The sequence below is a fragment of the Anabas testudineus genome, chromosome 16 (genome assembly GCF_900324465.2).
Source record: "Anabas testudineus chromosome 16, fAnaTes1.2, whole genome shotgun sequence".
NCBI classification, from domain to species: Eukaryota; Metazoa; Chordata; class Actinopteri; order Anabantiformes; family Anabantidae; genus Anabas; species Anabas testudineus.
This window is the reverse complement of record NC_046625.1, coordinates 7,922,020-7,945,770: the sequence shown is the minus strand read 5'-3', so window position 1 is coordinate 7,945,770 and position 23,751 is coordinate 7,922,020. Positions and strand designations below refer to the sequence as shown.

Here is a 23,751-nt window from a genome sequence, read left to right as displayed (position 1 = left end):
AGAACAGGCCAAGTAGAAGAGGTGAATCATGATATATAATGGATAAGTGAGATAAAGTGCCACAGAGGTTAAGGGAGAGAGATGGAAAAAGTAAAACAGGGAGGAAAAAAGTGATGAAGTGTTTGTGTGTGATGCTCTGAACATGAGAGACTGGTAGAAAGTAGATGAGAGAATTAAATATGGAGGAGCTAAACTCTGCTTTGGTGCAAAAAACAGGAACCGAAAGTTATGCACAAGCTTCAGAAGAAATAAAAAGGAGTGATGGTGGAGAGCCGATGGACAGAAAAGATATAGGGTTAGTTAAAAACAGTCATGGGAGCAAGAGAAAGTGGGTGGGAGATGAATTGAGATAGTTGGGGGACTGTGCGGTCTCTGAAGTGCACGTACGGTGAAAATAAGCCTCCACCTCCAGAATATTGCAGTGCAACGTATAAGTGAAACGCACAGTTCAGCAAACCCAGAGGAGAGGTGGGAGAAGGTAAATGTGGGGCTACGGTAAAAAGGAAAAAAAGGCAATTGTCTATAAAAAGAAAACAGAAAGTTAAAACAAAAGAAAGGAAGCAGAAGTGTATCTCATTCCTGGAAATGGCAACAGCAGCGGGGAAAAAACAAAAATAATATTAGAAATGAATTGAAGTGGTGTGTGTAAATGGAAGGAGAGAGTGAGGAAAATAAACAGTCAGACAGAGGGAAAAAGCCATTTTGTCTATGCAAATGAGAATGGGGAACGCAGAAGCACAGGCATTCAAGCTGGCCACCTGGGCTCTGTCAATCCTCCCTCTCAACTTTTCTCCTCCTCTCCCTTCGTCTCCACACCTGGCCCTGGCACCCCCATAGCCTGCAGCTACGGTAGAAAGGAAGAAGAGGTAGGAACGGGATGCAAGCAGCAGGGATGCAGAAAAGAGCGTTAGCCAAAATATCCATCAGCAAGTGATCCTGGCAATGAAAAGTCCTCCCCTCCCTTTCACCAAAATATGCCTTTCCAGCTATCGCTGAGTCTCCCACTCTTTGCAAAGTCTCCCTAACAGCTGGAGAAGTTACATGTGGACACATGCACCTAGAGCACACAAACAGAAAGTGTGCGTGGTTGTGGGCATTGGCATTTATGTAGCAATAACGCTAGATGTAGAAAGACAGGCACACGGGGAGGGATTAAAAAGCTTTTGAGTGATCATGGAGAGTTCAAACAAAAAGACACTAAGTGCTGAAGCCCTTGAACTGGCTTCACTCTGCAGGAGCGTTGGCAGTGAGAGATCAGAGAGGAAGGAGGGGCTGCAGGAAAGAAAGACAGATTGGGGGTCGGGGGGGTGACAAGGCATAAAAAAAAGCAGGTGAAAGAGAACTAGTACATTGATCAAGAGATGAAAAATGTTTTTGTTAGAGAACAAAAGGCAATAAGGAGAGCTGCATGGACAAAACGCTGCCTAAGTGCATTTGTGAATATGTTTGTATGCTTTGAATACAATCACCAGGTGTGTCCGTCCATTTGTCTGCATTATCCTGGGGAAGCTCATAAAAAAGGAGGCCACAGAGAGAACATGACATTTAAAAAGCACAGAGCACCAGGACACAACACGCTGCAGTAAATAAGTTTGGGAAACTCAAAAAGGTTTGTGCAGTCTCCTGAGTGCAGTGTTCTCTTTGTATGCGCAGATATTTAAATGTGTGTGTGTGTGTGTGTGTGTGTGCATAAGCAAAACCTGCCTGTCTGCTCTGCTGCAGATTTGTGCACAGTTCTGTAACAAGGCCAGTGATTTATATGTCAGTCATCATTTGGGATCAACCTTCTTTTTAATTACCAATGGTTTATGTTTGTTTTTAATTTTCCCCATAAGCTCATAAATCGCTTTCCCGACAGCACAACTGAAATTCATCTCTATGGTAAATAAGCATCAGTTATAATTGCATATACAAGTAGTGCTGTCACAAAGCTAAATGTGACCTCCCTACCAATGATGTCATGGTTGCGAATAAATTGCTTTAGAAGCCTAAGAAAAATATGTATAAATTATTAATGATGAATATATGATAATGTTGATGTGATTAAAAATGACTCTGCACTCCTAATCTAATATGGATTATAGGTTTTTAAGTTTCTATCTAAATACTGTTGATGGGGTTGTTGAAGCAGTTATGGGGATGATTTTCTCATGTGCAACTTCTCTGACTCATAGCATCAAAACAGCCTATAATATTTTTTCACCGAGATGCATTCATTAGTGAGTTGAGTTTTATTCAGATTAATAAAATAATGATGAGAGTCAACATAATAAAGTTCTATCTTGTACCATATTATTTCAGTTTTATCACCGCATGCAACACATAAACGGTGCTGTCTGGTAGTAGGTAGAGAGCAGTTTTTTTCCATTTTGTAATTGATATTTTCATACTAATGTTTTAAGTTTATGAAACCTTTATGCATTTAGAGTCACATTTATTCAAGATAGTTGTTCAAAATGTCTAATTATGCTTGATTCCAAAGTCAGCTAGCCAGGAATAGACTGCATTACCCGATCTGATCCTGAAACTGAGAAATTAACCTTGTCTTCTGTTTTTTGCGGACTCAGATCTACTTTGCACAGATTGTCGAGTCATGAAATCTGTTGGCAACATCAATTCACCGTCTTACAAAGCTAAGATCAAAGTGTTTTTGCTTCGCTTAACCACAGAGTCATGCAATTAAAATTTAAACTAATGTTGTCCAGTACAACATTCAGAGATATAATCATGTTTGACATTTTAGTTTTTTTTTTTAAAACGCTGAATAAAACAACACACATTTTGTTCCTAAGATGAAATTTTAATGATATTGATTTTTTTTTTCTTTTGACAAGTAAAAGTCATGTATAATGAGTCATCTTGGACACATACAGCAAACATACAGCAAAAGCATGGTGAACAAAACAGCAGACAGAGTCAGTCTGATGAGAAAAGGACAGATGACAGCTATCTTGGCACTTGGGAAGGAAAAATAATCAAGAACAATAGAAAGCACATTCCCCAACAGCTTTCTTTTATTAACCTCTCTTGCAATAAAATATGTTACTGTATAGTCAAGAAGCAGCAGTGTGTGCTGCGTGTACTGCTGCTCTGCAGACTGTGAGATCTATATTGCAGAAACAACAACAAAAAAAAAAACACTTGATGACCATGGCTACAGAAGCCACAGTAGCTAAGAAATACTTTGGCACTGAGCGCAGAACCCCACTGGCCTCTGCAAGCTGCTTCACCATTCAGCTCACCAGTATGGCCCAGTGGGTGGCAGTTGCTATGAAGCAAGTTTCTCCGCAACTGTGCCCAAATGCCCAAGGCCAGTGTCAAACTCATTCAGTCTCACAGACTGTATGGCTGGTCTACTTCTCTACTCTACTGCAATAGCCAGGAAGTAGAGAGATGGTCCTTCTGTGGTCCATGATAACATTATTCACTCAACAGATGGAGACGGCGATAGGAACACGTCTGTGGACATGAGTCAAAGCACTGCTTCACTCTGCTGGTGCACTTTATAGAAGGTGAGGGGAGTGGTGGTGTACCTTAATGGCTATAAGGTGAATCAGCAGCCGTGCACCTGAATGCCCCTTCAGCCGCTCAGGAGAAAATGAATCCGGGGAGAGAATCAGCTAGAGCTTTCCTCAAGGTCGTCGGTGCTTGGCCACTTTTTAAGTGGCTGTGCCAACTGTAACAACCTCTGCAGAAACAATCGCAGCACCAATCCAATTTGGCCCAGCTTCTTCCCTTTTCTCTTTACTTCAGTGCAGACGACTGCATAGCCTCACTTTTGTTTTGCCCTGCTGAAAGCAGAGCATGAATTGATGACCTTATGAATCACAAAAGAGCCCGGCAAATCATTGCGGTAAATCTCGCCCCAGCACATTAAGCATGACCGCAGGCTTTTTCCCCTCAATTTTTCCTTTTCTTTCTTCTTTCTTTGTCCATCTCTCTCTCTCTCTCTCACTCTTTCCTTCCTACAAGCGCTTGGGGGTCTTTGAGAGTGGCCAACTTTTCGAGGATTGTTTTCATGTGCTGCTAATTAAATGCCTCTAATTAATGGTTGTTTACGGTTTGCTAATGAAGTGGATCAAAGCTTACTACTCCTGATGTTGAGGCTCTTGTCTTAGACCAGAGAAAGAGATAAAAAGAACAGCAGGAGAGATACAATAGATAGAGAAAATGAAAGGGTGTCTTAGGTAAAACAGGTATAGTGAAGGTGCAGGTGATTTTTCTCCAGTGGCTGTGTCAACAATAACTTGGCATCTGTCCAGAATAGAGCTGGGAAATCTGAGTTTGATCTATTGGCAGCTGCTGTTATCAGCCATGTTTTTTTAAGACATAGTATTCTGTTTTTAAAGTGTGTACAGTAAACTAAAACGTGTGGTTTGCAAAGAGTCTGTGATAATCTTTCGCTTACTTCACAGATCCCTCTTAAGACAACATCCTCTTTTTATGTCGCAACTTCAAATGCTTTCGCCCTTTATGATTAAGGTCCGATTACATGTTAACGTAAATTAGAAAAAAACGTTGATACCGAGATTTCTGTAACCACTGTAAGTCACACTACCTCTTTATCTATGCCAGACATGGTCATAGCCCAAATGGATTTGCCACTCATGGGAGAGACATTTTCAGTTTTCTAAGATAGAAAACTCATCTGAGACCTCTTCAGCATTGTTGTGTCCGCCTTCTGAAAATCTCCATCTGATTTCCCAGTAGATAGTGCACAGCTTTGACTGGCAATTTTCAGCATCCGACAATCTCATCAAAGCAAACCTATTAATGGTGATGATACGAAGAAGAATTCTAAATGGCAGACAGATGAATAGCCCTGTGCGTGTGTGGGTGTTTAATTCTCCGAGCCGAAGCACCTCGTAGCTTCGCTGAAAGTGGGAGGGCTGGCCGTGAGCTGATGGGGAACTGTTGGTGTGTAATGTGTACTGTGTGCTGTGTATGTGTGTGTGTTTGTGTGTGTGCATACTTTGACCTCATCGATCATGACTCCTCGTCTCTCTGGTGTGGTCACCTACACAGTGCTTACCCTCTCTCTGTCTTTATCTCTGTGTATCACCATCCATCTCTCTGTCTCCCCACCTCCTCCTCCTCCTCCTCCTCCTCCTCCTCACCCCTATTCTCTTCTCACACCAGCACAGTGCACTTTTCTGCTTTGGTCCCACCTTCTTAATCTCACCCTTCCATCCTTCCTTGCTTGCTGGCTTTTTTTGTGATCTTTTCAATATGTCATTTGGCACAGCAGGGGCTGTTCTCTCTCCCTATCTCTCTTGTCTTTTTTTTTTCTTTACACCCCTCCATTTTAGAGCTGAAATCCTGCAATCATTCACTCGTTTGTTGGACTCGTCTGTGCCTGACTTTCTCCTCTGCTCCACTCTTCCCTGCTTCACTGGTCTGTGACGCATGCCCCTGGAGAGATCCCCCTCGCTCTCTTCCTTCCTTCACTTCTTTTCTTTTACACAGTGGAGCCAGCTATCTCTCTTGCTGACCAGTCCTCAATGCTTTGGCTAAGCCTGGTAACTCTTAATCAGTTAGCCTCCACTGGACACACAAACCTCCCAAGGGTAAAGGGGAATAGAGGTCTTGTTGGCAAACTCCGTGCCCAGACTTGACAGTTCCACCTTACTGGATTCCCCTTACCCTGGACCTCATTACCAGCCATTCTGACCTCTTCTTGTCTCTACATCAGGTCTTCCAGATGAGATGTATATTAGCCTCTGCACTAACAGAGTACACAGTTTCTAGCTCTTCAATTTTAGGCTGTTGCCCTTTTCAGCTCAATCAGCCTCTCTCATCCAATCCCAGCTAGTGAAGGCTCCCTCGCAGTGCCTGAGTGGGGATAATCGCCTTGGTTACCGGCGTTACCGGAGGCCGCTGTCTGGCCATGTTAGTGCTGCGCCCTGCGGGAGCTGTGGAGACAGGTGTCACAGCAGCAAGGGAGGGTGTTAAACAAGCCCAGGGCCAAGCAAGAGGTATAAACGTTTAGTCTTAGTCATGGAAACTGTGTCACCCGTAGCGAGGAATGCTCACCCCATGGTGTTACTGTTTTAATGTTTCTTCTCTCTAGATCCCGTCTTTGCTCCCAGACTGTAATTTAACTTAAACTGGCTGTAAACGTAAGTACACCTTGTAGCCTAGTAGAGAGAATACACAGCAACTGCCTTTGTGTGTGCTCCGAAGAAGCAGTGCGGAGGGAATCGCTGTTTGCTGATTCCACACTCCCGTGGCACAGACAAATATACAGATAGAAGGGTCAGTGGTCGGAGAAAAGCTGCTGGCTCAGGGGACATTAGGTCACAGTATGGAAAGATGCAACTATGGGAGGTGTTTCGCTTTTATACAGAGCCAATAAGATCGGATGGAGTTAAGAGCACTGTACTGATTGGCAGGCTTTTGATGCAAGCAAATGGAGGAGATGTCCTTGTCATCCTACTCAGCATTAAAAAACTTCAGCAGCAAAGTTGGTGAAATGCCAGTTGTTCTCAGAGAGCGACACGTAAGGACGAAATAGATCACAATTATGATAATCACAAGCGGCACAGTCTGGGGAATAGTAATGGGAAGGAGATGAGGTGGCAGCCATAAAGAGTGTTTCTACATTAGTGCTGGCCTGATTAGATTGACAGAAAGTTTCACTAATGGACAATTAAACAAATGGTCAAATGAGATATAAGACTTCAATTACCAATTGGTGTCACTGTGTGCTCCTTTCAATCATCGTGCCTCATGTATTCTGTTTACACATGAACTTCTCCATGAGGACACAGACCGAAACACAGCGCTGTAAACAGGATGTGAAAAGGGATATGTGACAGCCTTGTCATATGATTTGTGCTAGCAATGAAAACAAAAGGTCTTATTTCCCCTTATATGTATGCAAGTCAATGTTAAAATAAAATCCTTTCTGGAACTAGTATATAAAGTTAGAGGAAGTCAATGAGATGCAATCACTGCGTGAAACAACAACAATTCAAAACAAGAAGTTATGGATTGCATTGAAAAAAGGAGGGCAGATTAAGAAATAATTACTGTAAAATACATCACCTGCAGTAAATGGTGAGCCTAGGTACTTCTTCAGCTTTTGAGTAATGAACCTATAAAAGCCCAGGGGAGAATAAAACCAGCCCACACTAAGCTCTGTAACTCTTTCAGTCGTGACTTGCCCAAGAAGCGACACAGTCCAATCTGTTTATGGAGCTTATGCTGAGGCAGTTGCTCAGCTGAGATAGTGGGCCACCCTGTCAGGACCCTTTAAAACTGCATCAGTTGATCAAACAGTGCTGTGCATGGCAGCAGTCTGCAGCATATAAAAAAAATAAAAAGAAAGAAAAAAAAAATCTCATTTCAGTTTCTGTGTTTATGTCCATGCCAGTAATGTCTGCCAAGTTCAGGTTGTCCAATTATTTAGACCTACAAAGACAGGGAATAAGAAAAATTTGTTATAGTAAAATCTGATTGCACACTGGGCTCAAATTTACACTGTGAACCAACAGATGGCAGGGCAGAGAGCAAGGAAAGAAAGGTCTTGCTCTTTTTTAATTAAATTGTCGACAACTTTATTTTATTTTGGGACGAATTATCCTCCAAGGTTTGGATCAAAGAATAAACCTTGGCTTACTGTGAAGAATTTTTCAGCACATTAGAGAACAAAGAAAGACGCTGAAATAGCAAGCCCAGCGCAATATGGAGGAAAGTAAAAAGGCAATCTTAACTCTGGCATGATGCAAACTGTGTCCGACAAGCATCAAAAACTGCAACTGGGCTCATACAAACTCTTGCATAAGCAGTCCTGTACCCATGTTCAAAAGAAACTATAATGTACTACGCAAGTGCACGCGTGTACCCGTGTTTTCTGTACCTATGTGCATCTATATTTTTCGTTTTAATGTGTAAACCTTTTCCCTTGATGTTTGTGTTTACACACAAGGCCTCCCTTCTGCTTCTCACGGCGACATTGATTTATGCATGGCCTCTGTACTTGTGTGTGTGTATGTGATTGCACACATATACCAGCTATAATTGGTATTCAAATCTCCTCCCACAAGTGCGTCCAGCAGCTGCCGTTTTTCAACCGCCAGAGCCCCAGCCAAGGCCCAAACAGCATGATGGGGAACAAGCTCAAACGGATGGCTCTCATTGCGCACATTCACATAAACAAATGGAGGTGATTTAATGCACACAGCGATAAGGCAGGTGGTAATGGAGGCATATAGGATGAACGGGGAGGAGGTGGGTGAACGGAAGTGATGGAGAGTTGTGTGGTAGCGACTAAGTAGGGGGGTAAGCAGCAGAGGTGGAGTTCACAGTATTTGTTACCGTGCAAGTTTGGTCCACAACTGTGGATCAGCCACCCCCACAAAGCGATGCACTCTGCACACAAACACACAAACACACAGCGCTGAGTCTGTGTGCAATTGTGTGTATGTGAGCGTGCATGTCCCCGAGGCCTGCCCGTCAGACACACTGTGAAGTCTTCCTGCCATTCTTGCTCTCTCCATCTTTCCACCTCCCCGTCTCTAATTCGTTCTACAAAGGAGGGCCAAGTCTCCCAGCCTCGCCATCTTCACAGCACCCTCTCAATCTATCCACTCATCCGTCTATCTGCCCAATCAATCTGTCCATATCCTGGCATAATAACAACTGCCGTCCCCCATCCCCTCCCACCTTTTCCTTCTTCTTTTCCTTTCCACTAGATTGATTTCGCAGTTTTTCTTTTTTTTTTTTCTGTGGAAGAATTAAGACCAAGACATTCTGATTTCTGATCAGAATTACAGTTTTTAACATATGCAATGCACATGTGCACATTTCAAAAACAGGCCAGCTTCCTCCTCTTCCTCCTTCCACCATCCACCCCCTGCTGAAAACACACCACCTCCCCCCTGGCCTCCTGTCTCTCCCGGCCCTGTCAGTGGCTAGATTAATGACAGTGATCAGTGAGCAGCCCCCAGCAGAGGCTGCCTGCAGCTCAGGCAAAAGTCAGCACAGTAAGCAGCATATACACACAGGCGCACAGCCATAAAGGACATTTACATTCAATATGCAATATATATATATATAGTATATATAGTATATATGTACACACTCACACGTCTTACATAGTACTTCAATAGAGATACAACAACATACAAACGCCTACACCTGCATGCATCCAAATCAACCTTTCACTTTTCCTGGAGGAGACATACAGATACATAAACACACACACACACACACACCAGGGAAGAAATCTGAACACAGTCCATGTTGAGGTTGGTATCAGTGCAGCCAAGGGAATGGGTATGAAGCAGTGTAGCTCTCCCTATATACAGGAGACATTATCAAAACAGCACAGTCCAGGTCTGACTGTGACATTGTCCGACCTAGCGCTTAACCCCTTCACTGCCTCGGGACAATGTAAACAAAGCCCTGTAGAACTCAACAACCTCAGGACACAAACCAGTGAAGCAGCATCTGTCCTCATTCCCACTTCTGCTCTGTTCAAATCTCTGAAGCTTTGCGTGGGATTTAATAAGGTTTGTTAGAAGCATGTATTGCAGTCCACAATCAAGCAGATGGCACAGAATACTACACTGCCGAAGTTGCTCAGAGTCATGATTGAGTCTCATCCAAAACCCATTTTTTACAGCAGATCCAATTATTATGGAGAAGTGACCATTAAATACACTGTGCCTTTAGGAGGGTAGTGTGGGACTATCCCAGGCTGAGACTGTCCAGCAAGCAGAGCATGGAGAATGCAAGCAACAACGGCACTGCAGGTGCCACAACAAGGCTTTGAAATAAATTGCTAGATGTTATTGTATCTGATAAGGTGAGGTCTCAAAGGTCATTTCAGTCCTTCTCGCTACTGCAGAGTAAAAAAGCACTAACAGCCACCAGTGCTGGTGTGTGACATACGTAGGGTCCACTGCGGGCATTTGTTATGAGCCCTCGTGTGGATGTCAGAATATCCAATCGGGTCTCTCTCTCTCTTTCTCTCTCTCTCTCTCTCTCTCTCTCTCTTTCTCTCTCTCTTTCTCTCTCTCTCTGTCTCTCTCTCCACATGCCTGGCTCTATGCACACGCTCCCGTCCTGTCACACAGCAATTAGCCCATACAGAGCATTCCCATGGCGCGCTTTCCATAAAAGATACAAAACCTGTGACGCACGAGTGTCAACAAAGCACGGCATGATTTCATGAAATATTTCTGCGTGTGTAAAAAAAAAAAAGTGACCGCGTGTCTGTGTCTTTCACTTTTCTTTTTATTCTCTGGTCTTTTGGGGTCTTTCCATCTACACACAATGACTCATACCCAAGTATCAATACGCATGTTTCTCACACTTGCGCAAACGACTTTGATTCAATCATCCAGTTCTCCCGGGGATGAATTCTAACGGTGGTCCGCAGGATGATTGTAAACTAGAGTATCTGCACATGTCTAATGCGCTGCGCTGCGCTGCGCTCGTCCTTCCTCCTTTTCCCCAGACCGACAAGTCCTAATAGATCCGGCGTCTTGTGCTGCCATATTCAGCTTCTTCTTGGAGGACTTGCAAAGTTGCGCACAAATCCCCAACACACCGAGACAACACTCTTCTCATTCACACCACACTCATGCACGGTCTCGTTCGAGCCTTACCAGTGCGCACCAAGCAGGCGACCGTGATGATAGCGAGAGGGACGCAGTAGTTCCACACGGTAGCAAAAGCCATGGCTGCCGCTGATATTCCCCTCTGATCTCTTCCTTGTAGTAGTATTCCTCTTCCTTGGAGAAATCAGAGTGACATGAACCCGCAGGTTCACTCTCCGACGGGCGCCTTCAGCGACTGTGTATGTATGAGTGTGTGCGTGTGCGTGTGTGTGTGTGTGTGTATATGTGTGGTTGTGTTTGACAGAGTGCGCGCGCGTGACTGTTCGTGGACGAGAGTGTGTTTCAGCAAACGCTCGGTTCCTCACAGCAGGTCCCGCTCACACACACCCACTTTGTGTCTCGCTGAATGCCTGGATTTGACGGCTTGGCCGGTTTTTCTTGGTTATTTTACTCTGCAAAGATATTTAAAAGCTCTCAGATAGGGGAGGGACCCGAGGAGCTTTCTGGCCAATTGCAGAGAGCGGGTCCAGGTGGAGGGCTGCGCGGATGAGAAAGAGGGGCCGGGCTTTAAAAAAGGAACCAGGCTCACAGCCTACAAGCCGAGTTCAGGAGGGGGGGGGGAGCGCAGCATCTTCCAATTAATTGAAATCAATTCGCTCTAAACGTGATTGATAACGAACACTAATTTTCTGAAGCAAATAGGCTAACCAATTTGTTTCCAATTCAGTTCCACGGGCTGCAAAGGATGTGTGGCACAATGATTAAAAAGACAAAAATGAAACAGATGTTCATTGCTGAAGACACAGAGATGTTGCAATCATTTCTTTTTTTGCAGGGGGCAATGTGAAAGGGGCTTGTGCAGATGAATCGCTGTGAATGATCACCTTACATTTAGAGGTTGACACAACAAGATAAATAAATTACTACACACTACCTTGTGTCCTTTTTTTTTTAGCAACTACTGCTTTCTGGTGATCAAAACTAAAGGAAACTTACTGCCAAATGAGTTTATATATGCAGCAGCAGCCTCAAGGTGTTTTGAGATTAAGGGACATTGTTTTGCAGAAGCGACTTCGCCTCCAGATTGTGCAAAGGAGTCATCAAGAGCATGGAGCAGACCTGAGTGGGTTCAGTTGAATCACCGTTCCCAATGACGGTAATGGCCTGGAACAAAAACTTGTGCTCTAGACAAACCAGTGCTTTTGCTCATCTGTAGTCAGAGCCTATTAGGTCCTGCTGAAGGGGCTGTTTAAATGTACCCTCATGCTGTGGCCACAGTTTGTCCATAATTGTGTTTTCCAGTCAGAGAGCGCTGCACCATTATGAAAATTGTTTCTCTTTCCACAAATCTTTTTTTTCCCTAGCTAATCTAGTGTTATACTATGGGCTTGTGGCCTCCAAGGCTTGAAGTTATCTTTTTTTGAAGCTGTCTCTTTGGCGCCCCCCTCAGGTAAGATTAGGGATAACGCGTCATGGGTCTCAACTCTGCTCTGGCTTCTTTCTCATCAGTGAGATCTTCCAGACACTTTAGCCATCTTGGTTCAGACGGTCAGACAGGCAGTGAAGCATCAAAGTGAGCTATTAGCATTAATATTAGTATTTCTAGCCTTGACTTCCATAAAGTTGCTTTGAACTCTTGCCTCATATCTGACCTTGACGACTTGTGGATCTGTGTGAAATCTTAACATTTTAGCTTCAGGCACTCTCTGCTTTCTTGACACTAGTTTTCAAGATTGTTTTGGTGTGGATAATATCTGCCCCACTCCGTCCCCGATTCCGATCGCATCCCATTTTTCCCTGTCAGCCTATCTGCACATGTTTGTTCCCCGATTGGCAGGGAGTCAGTGGCAGCAGCTCCCACGCACCAGATGGGGCATTGTCAGGAAGTAATGAGGGAAAAACACCTGCTTCTCCAGAGAACTCCACTCCTTCATTTTCAGCCATTTGACACAACATATGCAGGATGCACATACAAAACCAAGTGACCGTGACGAGAACAGCAGTGGGTGATGGCATCCAGTTACAAATGCCTGGCACTTCGATGTGTTAGTCAATGAGGTGTCATGTTTGATATAACTCGCCTTTCCATGTAGGTTATTGCACTGAGGGCTGCCAGGATGTCCACCTACTTGACTTATCGACTTCAATATCACATATCTATCTACTAGTTCTATTAGGACATTGCCTGCAAAACATAAAACATTTAGGCTCCTTTGTATTCTCTGCACACTGCCCCCATCACCCAAAGCTGTTGTCCGATGGTTCGTCTATGAGGCACCATCAAGGTCAAGATGTCACTGTAAACTAAACTCCTCTCCCTCCAAAACGGAGCCATGTACTTCAGGGACAGCTCCACTGTGTGAAATTTCTGATACATAATCTTGTCTTTTTCGGCAACTGGATGAAAGCCCACTAGGGAGCATGCAGCGTTTCACTCATGACTGACTCAAAGGCCAAAACAAAATGGTGCTCACTGGCATTTTACATGCAGGAGGGCACTTTAAATTTACAACATTGTATTCTGTTCTGCAGAGCGTGACCATTTTTAAAAGTCTTTCTGTTTTGGTTAGCGACTTTCTATCTGTTGTCTCTATTTTCTTGGAACTGACCTAAAGACATAAAGTAAGGAGAAGTTTGTAGAGTTGGAAAAGAAATACAGGGAGTCTGTAAAATGCTCGACAAAGGATGGCTGCATCAGAGGAAGGCTGTACAGGGAGTTTGAATAATCAGTTTAATAACATTATCCTGGCTGTGCTCTGTGGCGCATGCACCCGTTAATGGAGTGTCATTGTTAAACTGCCGCTTCGCCCATTATTAACGACGGCCTACGGTCAACCACACACCGATAATAAAACCACATAAAACCCAACATAACTTCAACAGACAAGTGTAATGAAATTCTCAGCATTATGAACACGGTTAAGGTAATATGTAATAATATGTCGGTGCTCTGGCATGGTGTTAAGGGTTACAAGGCAACAGAGGAGAAAATTAAAAAGATGGAGTTGTGGTCTGTGATAGTAGTTTTGGGAGGCAGTGAGAATAGACCAGATCCTGTCCAGCAGATCTGGCAGTGTCTAGCCTTGCCTTCTCTTGCTGGCAAAGTTTCAAGGTTACCCAGCTTTACAATTATTCTCACTCTGTGTAAGTGTGGGTCTTTAGTTCATGTGTGTGTTTGTGAGCCGAACTGAGTGAGAATGGGTTTTGTGCTTACAGGCAGATGGGGAAAAAAAACACAAGCATGCACAGGCACAGTTGAGTAAAGGTCACCGCTTCAGAGTAAGGTCTTACAGGCTGAAGGGGAAGGTTGGTAAACAAGCTGATGCAAGCCCAAGATGGCATTGGATCGAGAAGATGTGCGGCCAAGCGAGCACGTGTGTCCGACTTTCAGCACGTTGTCAATACTCCCCAACCTCTGTTGTATCTCTAAACTGGAACAAAATCAATGGCACACAGAATGACAGTAAATAATATTTTCTGAAAGCTCTTTAATATCAAAGAAATCAAAAGTACAGAAAATTAAATAGTAGAGTGCAATGTGCTTGAGAGCTGTCACGGTAAAGAGATTATTATAATATTTTCCTCAGACGCTCTTAGTTGGTTCAGCTTTGAAAAAATGACTGAAAGGGAAACAAATCACCAAAATAAAACCTTGCCCTATCACCCAAATGGTTCATTGGTAATACACAGCTGAGCAATTATGTGTGCAAAAGAAAGGAGAGAATTGCATGTGGAGTTTTTACAGCACTTTCAGTACACAAGACTCATTGACTTATTGTTTCGCTGTGAATGTGGTTATTTTCCAAGATGCAGAATAAATGCAGAGAAAATTGCCCACCTTTTTGTCCAAGATGCATAACTGCAGTCTACACCCACAGGAAAAGCAGCTTCTACACCTCTAAAGCAATCATTTGCCCTTCAGCTTTTTTTTTTTTTACACGAAGCTTGTTACCAGTTGTGATTTTGCTCTTGCCACAGTCTTCCAGTATCCCTCTTTGCCTTCATTTCTCCCTCCCAATGTGAGCATCCATAACCCTACACCATCTTTAAGTACCCCCCCCCACACACACACACACTCCATCTTCCTTGTCTCTTCATCCTTCCATCAGCCTGTGCAGTCACACCAGAGGCTGTTTGTCTCCACTGGTGGAGGGCAGAGACTCCACACTGGCTTTGTAGATGGGCTTTTTCTGAGACCGGTCATCACTGAGGAGAGAGAGAGAGGGAAAGAAAGACAGAGGAGCATGATTATCAGTATATCGACCTCCCAGTAGGCAGTAGAAAATCATAAGTGAGGAAATTATAGACGAGAACCGAGCAATGGAGCCACACCTGGCCACTGATGTGAAAGTCCATTTGTCTCTCTTTCGCTCTTTGTCTCTCTTTACTAAACCTTTACACCACCAGCCCTACTGAAGACACTGAAGTTATTTATAAAGCAGGATCTTCTAGAAAATCTGCGTTTTGAAAATGCTATTATCAGTCCCTACATCAAAGGAGTTAATGAGTAGAGCTGTAGGTCATGATACACATTAACATCTTGATGGCACATGGGTTTAATGGGAGCTTCACTAATGCTCTTAACATTGCTGCTGCCTTTATTATACTTTATAAACTATTACAAAATCAAACTTGAAGCTATTAGCCCAGCATTTTCACAAGCAAAAAGTGTGTGGAAACTCATGGGAGAGGAGAGACCAAGAAAGAGATCGAAAATGGGGTCAAGTAGGTCAAATCTGCTGAGACAGACTTCAATATTCAGTGTGGATAATGCCTTTTAACACACATAAAAGCACAAAGACACTCGTTTGCACATGTGTGGAAAGGATTTTTGCAAGGACACTTGGTATACATAACACACACAGATGAAAAGTGAAGTATACACCAAGGTGCACGCTAGCGAAAAAAAAAACACACTCTGTATTTGAAATGGCCTTGGATCATGAGACAGAATGAAATATTGCAGCAATAGCCACATCTGTAATATAAAGTCAAGCTGCAGGAGGGGAGAGACTGGAGCTGAGTTAGTGAAAATAGGAAGGCGAGAGTGAATAAAGCTTTGTGAAGAAATCAAACAAACATGCAGACGCAAACACCAATACATGTTCACTCACATTCAGAGCATGTTATCCATCAGAATCTGAACATAATTTAATATGAAGATCCCAAGCAAAGAGAAAAGTGCTTCACTGACATAAAATACAAGCAAACAAACACGGAGACAGTTGTTTCTTACATAGGTCCCTTGCTGGTCTTGGCGTACTTGGCCCTGCGGCACAGGAACACACTCATCGAGAGGACGAACACCACGAGAGCCGTAGCCACCGCCGAGGTCATCAAAATGAGACGGCCATTACTAGACTCATACCATGGTGCATTCTCTGCGGGACAGATCAGTCAGACATGAAGGGAAACATGCATCATACAGAATATGAAATCAGCAAAACTACAAGCTTTCTGCCTCCAGGCAAAGCTTCTAAAGGCAACCTCCTGTTTGTTTGTGGAAGACAAGAGTGTCAGCCTGGAGTTCAAATGGTTATAGTCCTGCATGCAGCACTGATCCTGAAGAAGTCTGCCTGATGTCTGGCTGATTCATGTTTCCCTTTCATGTGCTAAATTAAATGAAATTAAATATAGCAATTAAAAAAAAACTGATTCCATGGACCTTAAGTTCGGCGTCTTTTCTTTAAACTAGTCAACAAAGTCAACTTTGAAAATTAAGGTTATGAGGATTTGACACAGCTACAAACACATGCATTGTCTGATTACATGTGCATTATTTTCTTGTGTTAAGAGGATATCTCAGGCAGCTGAAGTTGCACGGGTTTTTACCAGGAATGCTTGCTGAAGGTTTGTAGCAACTTCAAGGCAACAACAGTGACATGCAACATTTGCTCACCATACCTTTAGGGATGAGCAAACATTATTCCAGCATCTAGAAATTATTACCTTTTTAATTAGTACAAGTGCTTCAGAGAAGATACTAGAGACACTGTGGAGCACAGTGACCAATGAGTCAATTTCAGCAGTAATAAGATAACTCTACCATAATAAATAACACGCATTGGCTTAATTGCATTTTTAGAGGTTGCGTAATTTCTACGATTGAAATCACAAGGCTTATGAATTCTACTGGGTGAGAGGACGCCGTTTAAAAATCACAGTGCATGAACACAGTGCAGTCATCTCACAGGTCACTGGTAAAGATGATGAAGACAGATGAAGTGTTGTAAATTGGATTAGCTATAATGAATTTGTAATGAAATTAGTCCTCCTCTTAAATACAATCGCCATGTTTCATGAGAAATGAGACAGCTTGTCATACCGAATCAGACAAAAACAAACTGTCACTCCGTCGACATCCATCTACAAAAAACTGATAACTGGACTTAAGCTTTCACTTATTATTATTATCATCTATTAATGAACTGTCTCCTTTCTGATGGTGTTAAAAAGTCCTGTGGGTGCCTCTAAATTTCAAAAGAATTAACAATATCTAGAGTTTACTGATGTTTGATTTGATGTTTTTGTCAAAGGATAAAGGAAACTGGTACAATTCCATTGCTTTTTATAATTTCTTATTATCCCTTTATCCTTTACAGTTAGTGAAACTCTGTTGTTGCCAATTTGGTATGATTTTTAAATGTATTCTATGTCAAATATGATCATCTTACCTGTTAGGGTTTGACATTTTAGAGGTAATTTCATTAGGGACTTTTTCACCTTTTTTAACGTGAGCTGTTTTCATAAATGTCACTACCTTTCTTTGTTGAGACATTCTCTCTTCTGCATTTTTATAATTTCTGCAGAAGATGGAAAGCTTGTGTCACATCCTAAGAAATTTACGTCATTAAAGGTTTCACACAGATGACAATTTCCTCAAATGCTCATGATGTTTTAGTTGTGCACTTGACCTTTCTGGTCACATTTCCGTGGCTGATAGAAGAGGAAGCAGAACATAACATTTCTTGTTTTTGTTTAGGGAATGTTGACGGCTAAAAATCCCAACAGTTACAAGAAGAAAGAAGAAAGACCGCATCAGTTTTTAGAAACAGGCAGTGGGAGACAACTCCTCTCGACTCAGGCAGTCCAAACGACAACAGGCATGTTCAGATAGATCAAACATTTTTTTTCTTACCAGGCAGCACAGTGATGCTGATGGTGCGTTTCTTGCTGAGTGACTCCACAGAATGCTCAGCCATGCAGGTGTACTGTCCTTGGTCCAATGCAGTCACCTTCTTCAGTGTCAGCTTAGAGGAAGGCAGGATCCAGTCGCTACCCTAAGAAGGAAAGACAGATACAGACGAGACAGTATTAACAAATGAAACAAAACAAAGAAATGTAGTAAACATGTTTGCAGACTCTAGAGAGAATTAATGAATGTATATAGGTTAAAACTGTGCTTAGTTAAGAATGTGAGAGGTGGCCGATAGACAATGCATGCTGAAAGTGTTATTTTAGCTGAAGACACAGAGTGAAATACAACAAGGTAGGGAGAAACAGACTGGCAGTGTTTGTAGGTCAGAGACGGAAAGCCAGAAATGCAGAGGATTTTTGTGTGTGTGGCACTCAGAGAGAAGTCCCCAAAGTCATAAATGAAGTGTATTTACCTGAGCGTTAATCCCAATGAATGAACACACACATCGACACAAGTCAATAAAGCAAGATAAGACCATCATCCACAAAGAATGATGCTGCAACAACACACTGTTAACACAACACATAATGAGATGGCAAGGGAGCAGGACGAATTGTTGACACAAAAATAGCAGCACTATTATGAGATAGAGCCCAACACAGGAGGAAACAAATAATAGGCCAAACACAAGGATTGGAAAACAAACGAACATGGAGAAGGGGGTAAAAAAAAAAAAAAGACATTACACCATGCAAATGATTTGGCTCCTGGGAGCTGTAGCTCCTGCCAAGAAAGTCCATTTCAATTTGAATGGATCTGAATTAAGAGGATTTCCCATAAAGGCCAGGTCTGGCCAAAGCAGCATTTTGTATGCAAATCCACTGGCTCCCAAAGCAGTGGCCCGTTTCTGCCTCTGTCCTGCTGTCATTACCGGGGGCCAATATGCCCATGGTGCCTGTCTGTCAAAGTGGGCCATTCTGATGCCACTTTCTGCCCCAAATCCATTCCTGTCATACGTACAGCGGCCTTACACACAAATATAGACGTCACAGAAAGTTACATTTACATACACAAACACTCCCACCAAGCATTCCATCTCATCTTATCGTATGCTTGAAGGGAACATTTCACTTTTCCAAAGGTCCTGTGACTGCAAATGAGCACAAATAGATCGGTAGGTGTGCTGAATGATTCCACCTGCGTACAGTGACAGAGCAGTCAGACATGCCGAGAATAGTTATTATTACGTCAAAGTGACAGTTGTGTATAAGCAACAAACAATACCCCAAACCTTAAGCGTTAAATATGAACGTGGAGAGGACAAACAGTATTAGCGGTATAAAATGTCCACTGAATTGGATTTGGACTTGTAAGCCTATTTAAAACCGGGATTAGCAGTGACCCTTTAACAAGCATATTAACCTCGAACCAACTTATCAACAGAAATAACAAAAGGGGAAACTCAGCAATTATGTAAGCCTGTTCCCAAGGTATCTACAGAGTACAGAGTACTGCTTCATTACACCTGTTACCTGCTGGTGGCGGTAGTGGTGACACCTTGAAAGTGTAATACCACTTTCTCGCCATAAGGGTACGGTGCATCTCAAATCATCAACTTTATGTTGTTTTACATGCCTGTTGTCACACTGGCATTTCACACTAAGATGCCTTAATTTCCCTCGGGCGAGGGTTTCTTAGCTGAGCAAAGAGCCCAGTTGAATAATTCAATGTTGGTTAACCAAACAATAAAAAAAATCATTAGAAATCTATCCACATAATTAGTTTCAGGTTGACTGGCTCTTGTCTGGACCTCATTAAACTATTAATCCTCTGTAAGAGGGCAAGCTGCAATCCCCAGTGAGTGGTGGGCCTAAGCCAACTGGTCACTTAAACACAGAGCACTTCTTCTGTGGAGAGGATCGAAAGATGACGGGCGAGGGGGAAACAAGTGGCTTGAGAAAGTCAGAGACAAACCGAGACATGCTCCAATAGGAGAGAAAATTAGAAGAATGCTCGAACAAAGCCAGGAGAGTCCAGAAGGAAAACAAAGACAGGAAAAAAAATAAAGAGGTCGCATGAAAAGTGGAGGGAGGGAGCTGGAGAGAGAAAACTTTCCAAAAGCATGTGGAGGACACTGCACATTCCCCAGGCTTTCTCACCTCTTTGTGCCAGAAGTACCTTGGCTCCTCTGATGAACTGGCAGAGCACTTCAACACAACATCATCCCCTTGTTGCACCTTCAGCTCCTCTGGGACACCCAGGAAGTTGGTGTAGCCCTCCCTGGACAGAGACACCTCAGCCATATCTAAAATGCAGTGGGAATGAGGAAGCATGATCGGGCATTAATGAGGCAAAGATCCTAATACGCGCTGAAGCTACCTCGGCGAGAGTTTGGGACGTGACTGAACATATGCTCTCAGTGATGGCAGCTGGTAAACACTCAGATCTTTTAAGTATAATTGAGTCTATACGCTTAAGTTTGAATGCCTCCCTGTGGTACAGACTGTACCAAGCAATCAATAACGATGATAATAGGCTTCATCTTATCGAAGTCTTTAGAGAGGCAGTGTTGTGAATAATGACTCATTTTCTCTTCCATCTCAATAGATGGCCAGCGTTCATCCAGCTCCTGGCTTCTCTCCCTTCAGTCCTTTAGTCCATTCTAATCTTTGCCTCTTATTGATTCCCCCCATGAGACTGAGGAGCCTATCAAACAGCATTACAGTCGATTTGATGGCCACTGAGATGATAGAGGACACTGATAATCTCAAGCCACGCCACGGATGCTGTTTCATGCAACTCCGTATTTTACAAAGATAGGACTCGGTTTAAAAAATAAAAAATCACAGGTAACATAGCGTTTGTATTGGATCAGTGCTTTTGTGTTTTGCTGGGTACTGTCTGTTACTGTGTTGCATAGATATGTCTTGTGTTATTAACTATTAATGTGTTTTTCTATCTCCCACTGTGAATAAAGCAGTGTCCACAGTGTATGAAAAATTGTCTTTACCTCCTGCGGGTTGAAATTATGAGGAAAATTGCAAGGTTTTAAAGTTGCACTGTTCAGTTTTTCCACCTAAACTGTTTACCAATGTAGATTTAGTGTTTTCCATGCCTGCTTTTTTGTTAGTAATGTTCGGTATTCTCAGCTATGCCATTCGTTTCCAATGCTGGTAAGTGACACTCAGGAACAGTGTATCCTATTTTCCAGTCACAGATTTATCTAGTTGAATGCAAAATGTATGCAGGAATGTCTTTGACCTCTGCAGCACACAGACTACAAGAAATATCTAAGGCTTTTTTGTTTGACAAAAAGGAAATACACTGTCACGCTGATATAATAATACACTGATAGCCCTATTGCAACTCATATCAACCCAGGAACTCACAGTGTACTTTGAAGCCCAGCGGCTCGGATGCATTGTCTGGCGCAGTCACATTTTCGGCATCAGACACACAGCGGTAGGGCCCCTCAAAGAACCTTCCTGCGTGGGGGATAGACAGGACTAGACTGTCTGCTAGCTGCTCAACCACCGTTGAATAGTAACACCAAGATCGCTCATAAACGGGATGCCACCTTTTCATGTACTGGATGAGGAACAAGGAAAGAAAGAAAAGTAAAAATAAGAGAGGCTGTAATTTAATGTCTCCAATATGACAGTTAAGAAAGCTTATTAGGTTTAGAGAATGATCAATTGGGAAAAACATGTTTGATTAGAGAAAAAAATAAACATCACAGTTTTTTAATTATATTTAGTCGTTGTTGTTGATGACCGTTGTTGATCTTTGCTGGTCTTGATACTTTAAGGACTTTGGAGCAGAATCTAGAGTTATCCTAAAAGTGACACAAACGCATTACATTTCTGTGAAGAGCATTTTGATCAGTTATATTTTATCATTTTTCTAAAATCCATTAGTCATCGTGCTAAACTCCACATCAAGAACTGCTGTCAGCTGTTTGATGTGTTGTTTACATAGAGCAGTTATTCATCTATATTCTATATAAATGTTATGTAACATCCCATGTTAATGCCCAGTATTCATTTACATGAAGACATAACAATTAAATTATTCAGTGGTTAAAGAAACACACAGAATAAAATCCTCCAACAATAACAATAAATAATTCAGGATTTTGACCTTTCGTACCACCACTGCCTTGTGTTATAAACAAAGCCAACTAATGGTGAGAAGGGGATCCTGAACTTTGAAACCACTTCTTTCCTCTGTTCCCTCTCACACCCACCCACCCGTTTGTTCCCACCGCTCACCTTGGAGAAGACCTCAAACCGGACCTGGCTGATGTTGAATTCAGAGTCTGAGTACAGACACTCCAGTGTGACAGTCTGTCCCTCCAGAACCGGCTCGGTTGGCCCTTTAATGAGCAAAGTGGCTGCATGTGGACAGAGATTAGAGATAAGCGTTATTGATCCCAACATGAATAGATGGAGAGAAGGCGCGTTGATCTGCACTGGGATCTAGAGGCTGTTATGGGCAACACTTTCAAAACAAGCCCCATTTCCTGACATTTGTTTCAGGTGCCTGCTGGAAAACTGCCACTTCTCAAACATCATCATGGCCAGCAACAGGTTTTTCCACTTTACTGCCACCAGAAATAACAGAGTCATATTTTCTTTCACTTTAAGTACGACTATGCAATACAAATAACAAGTTAATATGACGTTGGCTTCAGCATATTTTACATACATCAAAATATTTAACAGTTCTTCATGACACTGTTTTCATAATTCTGCCAGCATTTGCTATTTTATTATCAGTGGTGTAACCACCAGGGGAGACCCATCAGTGTGACAGAGAGAAAAATAAAGCATGTCCTCTAGAGGACACAGAGACAGACAGGGAAGCAAGCAGAAAAACAAGGAAGTAGACAAATCCCAGGAGCATTAACAGAAGTAATAAATTTGTGAGAAATAAATTCAGAGCCAGTTTTGAACAATAAACCAATAGGTTGGTTCAGATGAGGAAGAAAATGAAGTTTTTAGAGGAGATAACAACAAAAGTCATATTTACCATAACTGCCCTGAATGAGGGCGATCACAGCAACAAGAAGAAGTGCTTTCATGGCTGAAATCAGTCTGACAATCAGGAAAAAACACACGGTGTGGACCTCTACGCAGTTTCTAACCTGAAATGAAAGTTTGCTCTCGATTTATCTGTATCGGTGCAGGAGGTGTGGCTTTCATGTTTGTTTTTCAGGAAGTGCATTCAAATTATTCTATAACTATGACAGCACAGAGGAAGTATCCATGCAAGTCATCGCAGAGCCGGGTATAAATGATATAATAAGCATTGATATGTGTCTACGATCTTGCGGCTTCTTTTCTGATGAGTTGAAATATTGTGGACTGTAAATGTAAATAGGAAATAAAGCACCTGCTCCTGCGCCAATAATCAAATGCGCGTCCCGTTTGTCATTTGTCTCCAGTGTGGGTCGACCATATCATGGTTTCGCTATGAGCTGGCTGTTGTTGTTGTTGAGGTTAGGTTAGGTTTTTCTTTTTTTTTTTTTTTTCTGGACTTCACCTAACTTTGACTCGTGTCTTGACGTGTTGCACAACTTCCCAGCGTGATATGTAATATCCTACAGAATAAACAGTTTATGCTTCATTTGCTGCAACTTTTAATTGGATAGTTGTTATGCAGACATTCAAGGACTCAGGGATAGTTTACTGTACACTGGCTTAAATTGCTCACAGGAGCAACTGAGTGACATATAACACTCAAAATACGATTTCACTTTCAGTCATTTTTCCCGTCAGGTAAGGCTTTTTCTTGCAGGTATACAATAATAGCCTGTTATTAGTAATAGTGAAAAGTGTCAAATATTTAAGCATCATGTACATAAAAACATACCCAGACATTACTCTCCCGTTTTGTCAACTGAGCACATTAACAATCTTCCATTTGTCGACAAGTGCCCAGAGGCTTACCAGGATCATAGCTTATGGAAAAAAGGGTCTTCACCTTAATTCCATATTTAATTTCAAATCATACTTTTCAAAAAGCTCTCGCAGTTTCAAATTT

The 23,751-nt window shown here is 42.5% G+C and overlaps 2 protein-coding genes across 2 annotated transcripts in view; both read right to left on the bottom strand.

Annotated features, from left to right (window-relative positions):
- Window positions 1–11,022, bottom strand: part of cadm4 (cell adhesion molecule 4) — a 130,970-nt gene extending 119,948 nt beyond the window's left edge. The window contains exon 1 of the mRNA XM_026370815.1: window positions 10,617–11,022. Within this exon, the coding sequence (XP_026226600.1) occupies window positions 10,617–10,689 (73 nt within the window). The 5' untranslated portion in view covers window positions 10,690–11,022. The remainder of the gene's footprint in view (window positions 1–10,616) is intronic.
- A 3,019-nt stretch (window positions 11,023–14,041) lies between these two features.
- On the bottom strand, window positions 14,042–22,895 carry si:ch211-79k12.1 (immunoglobulin domain-containing protein). The gene is made up of 7 exons (XM_026371923.1): window positions 22,738–22,895; window positions 21,978–22,099; window positions 21,096–21,294; window positions 19,866–20,011; window positions 17,707–17,848; window positions 15,805–15,949; window positions 14,042–14,774 (listed from the first exon to the last, which is right to left on the bottom strand). Exons 1-7 carry the CDS (start codon window positions 22,787–22,789, stop codon window positions 14,687–14,689), a joined length of 894 nt encoding a protein of 297 aa, XP_026227708.1. The 5' UTR covers window positions 22,790–22,895; the 3' UTR covers window positions 14,042–14,686.
- Window positions 22,896–23,751: the final 856 nt, after the last annotated feature.

What these genes read in the sequence shown, in the direction of transcription:
- si:ch211-79k12.1 (XM_026371923.1), bottom strand. Translation starts at nt 22,789, where the DNA reads ATGAAAGCACTTCTTCTTGTTGCTGTGATCGCCCTCATTCAGGGCAGT. An exon ending in GCTGGGCTTCAAAGTACACT is followed by an intron (nt 20,012 to 21,095) that starts GTGAGTTCCTGG and finishes ACTGCATTTTAG; the next exon opens with ATATGGCTGAGGTGTCTCTG. An exon ending in CAGCATCACTGTGCTGCCTG is followed by an intron (nt 15,950 to 17,706) that starts GTAAGAAAAAAA and finishes TCTGTCCCGCAG; the next exon opens with AGAATGCACCATGGTATGAG.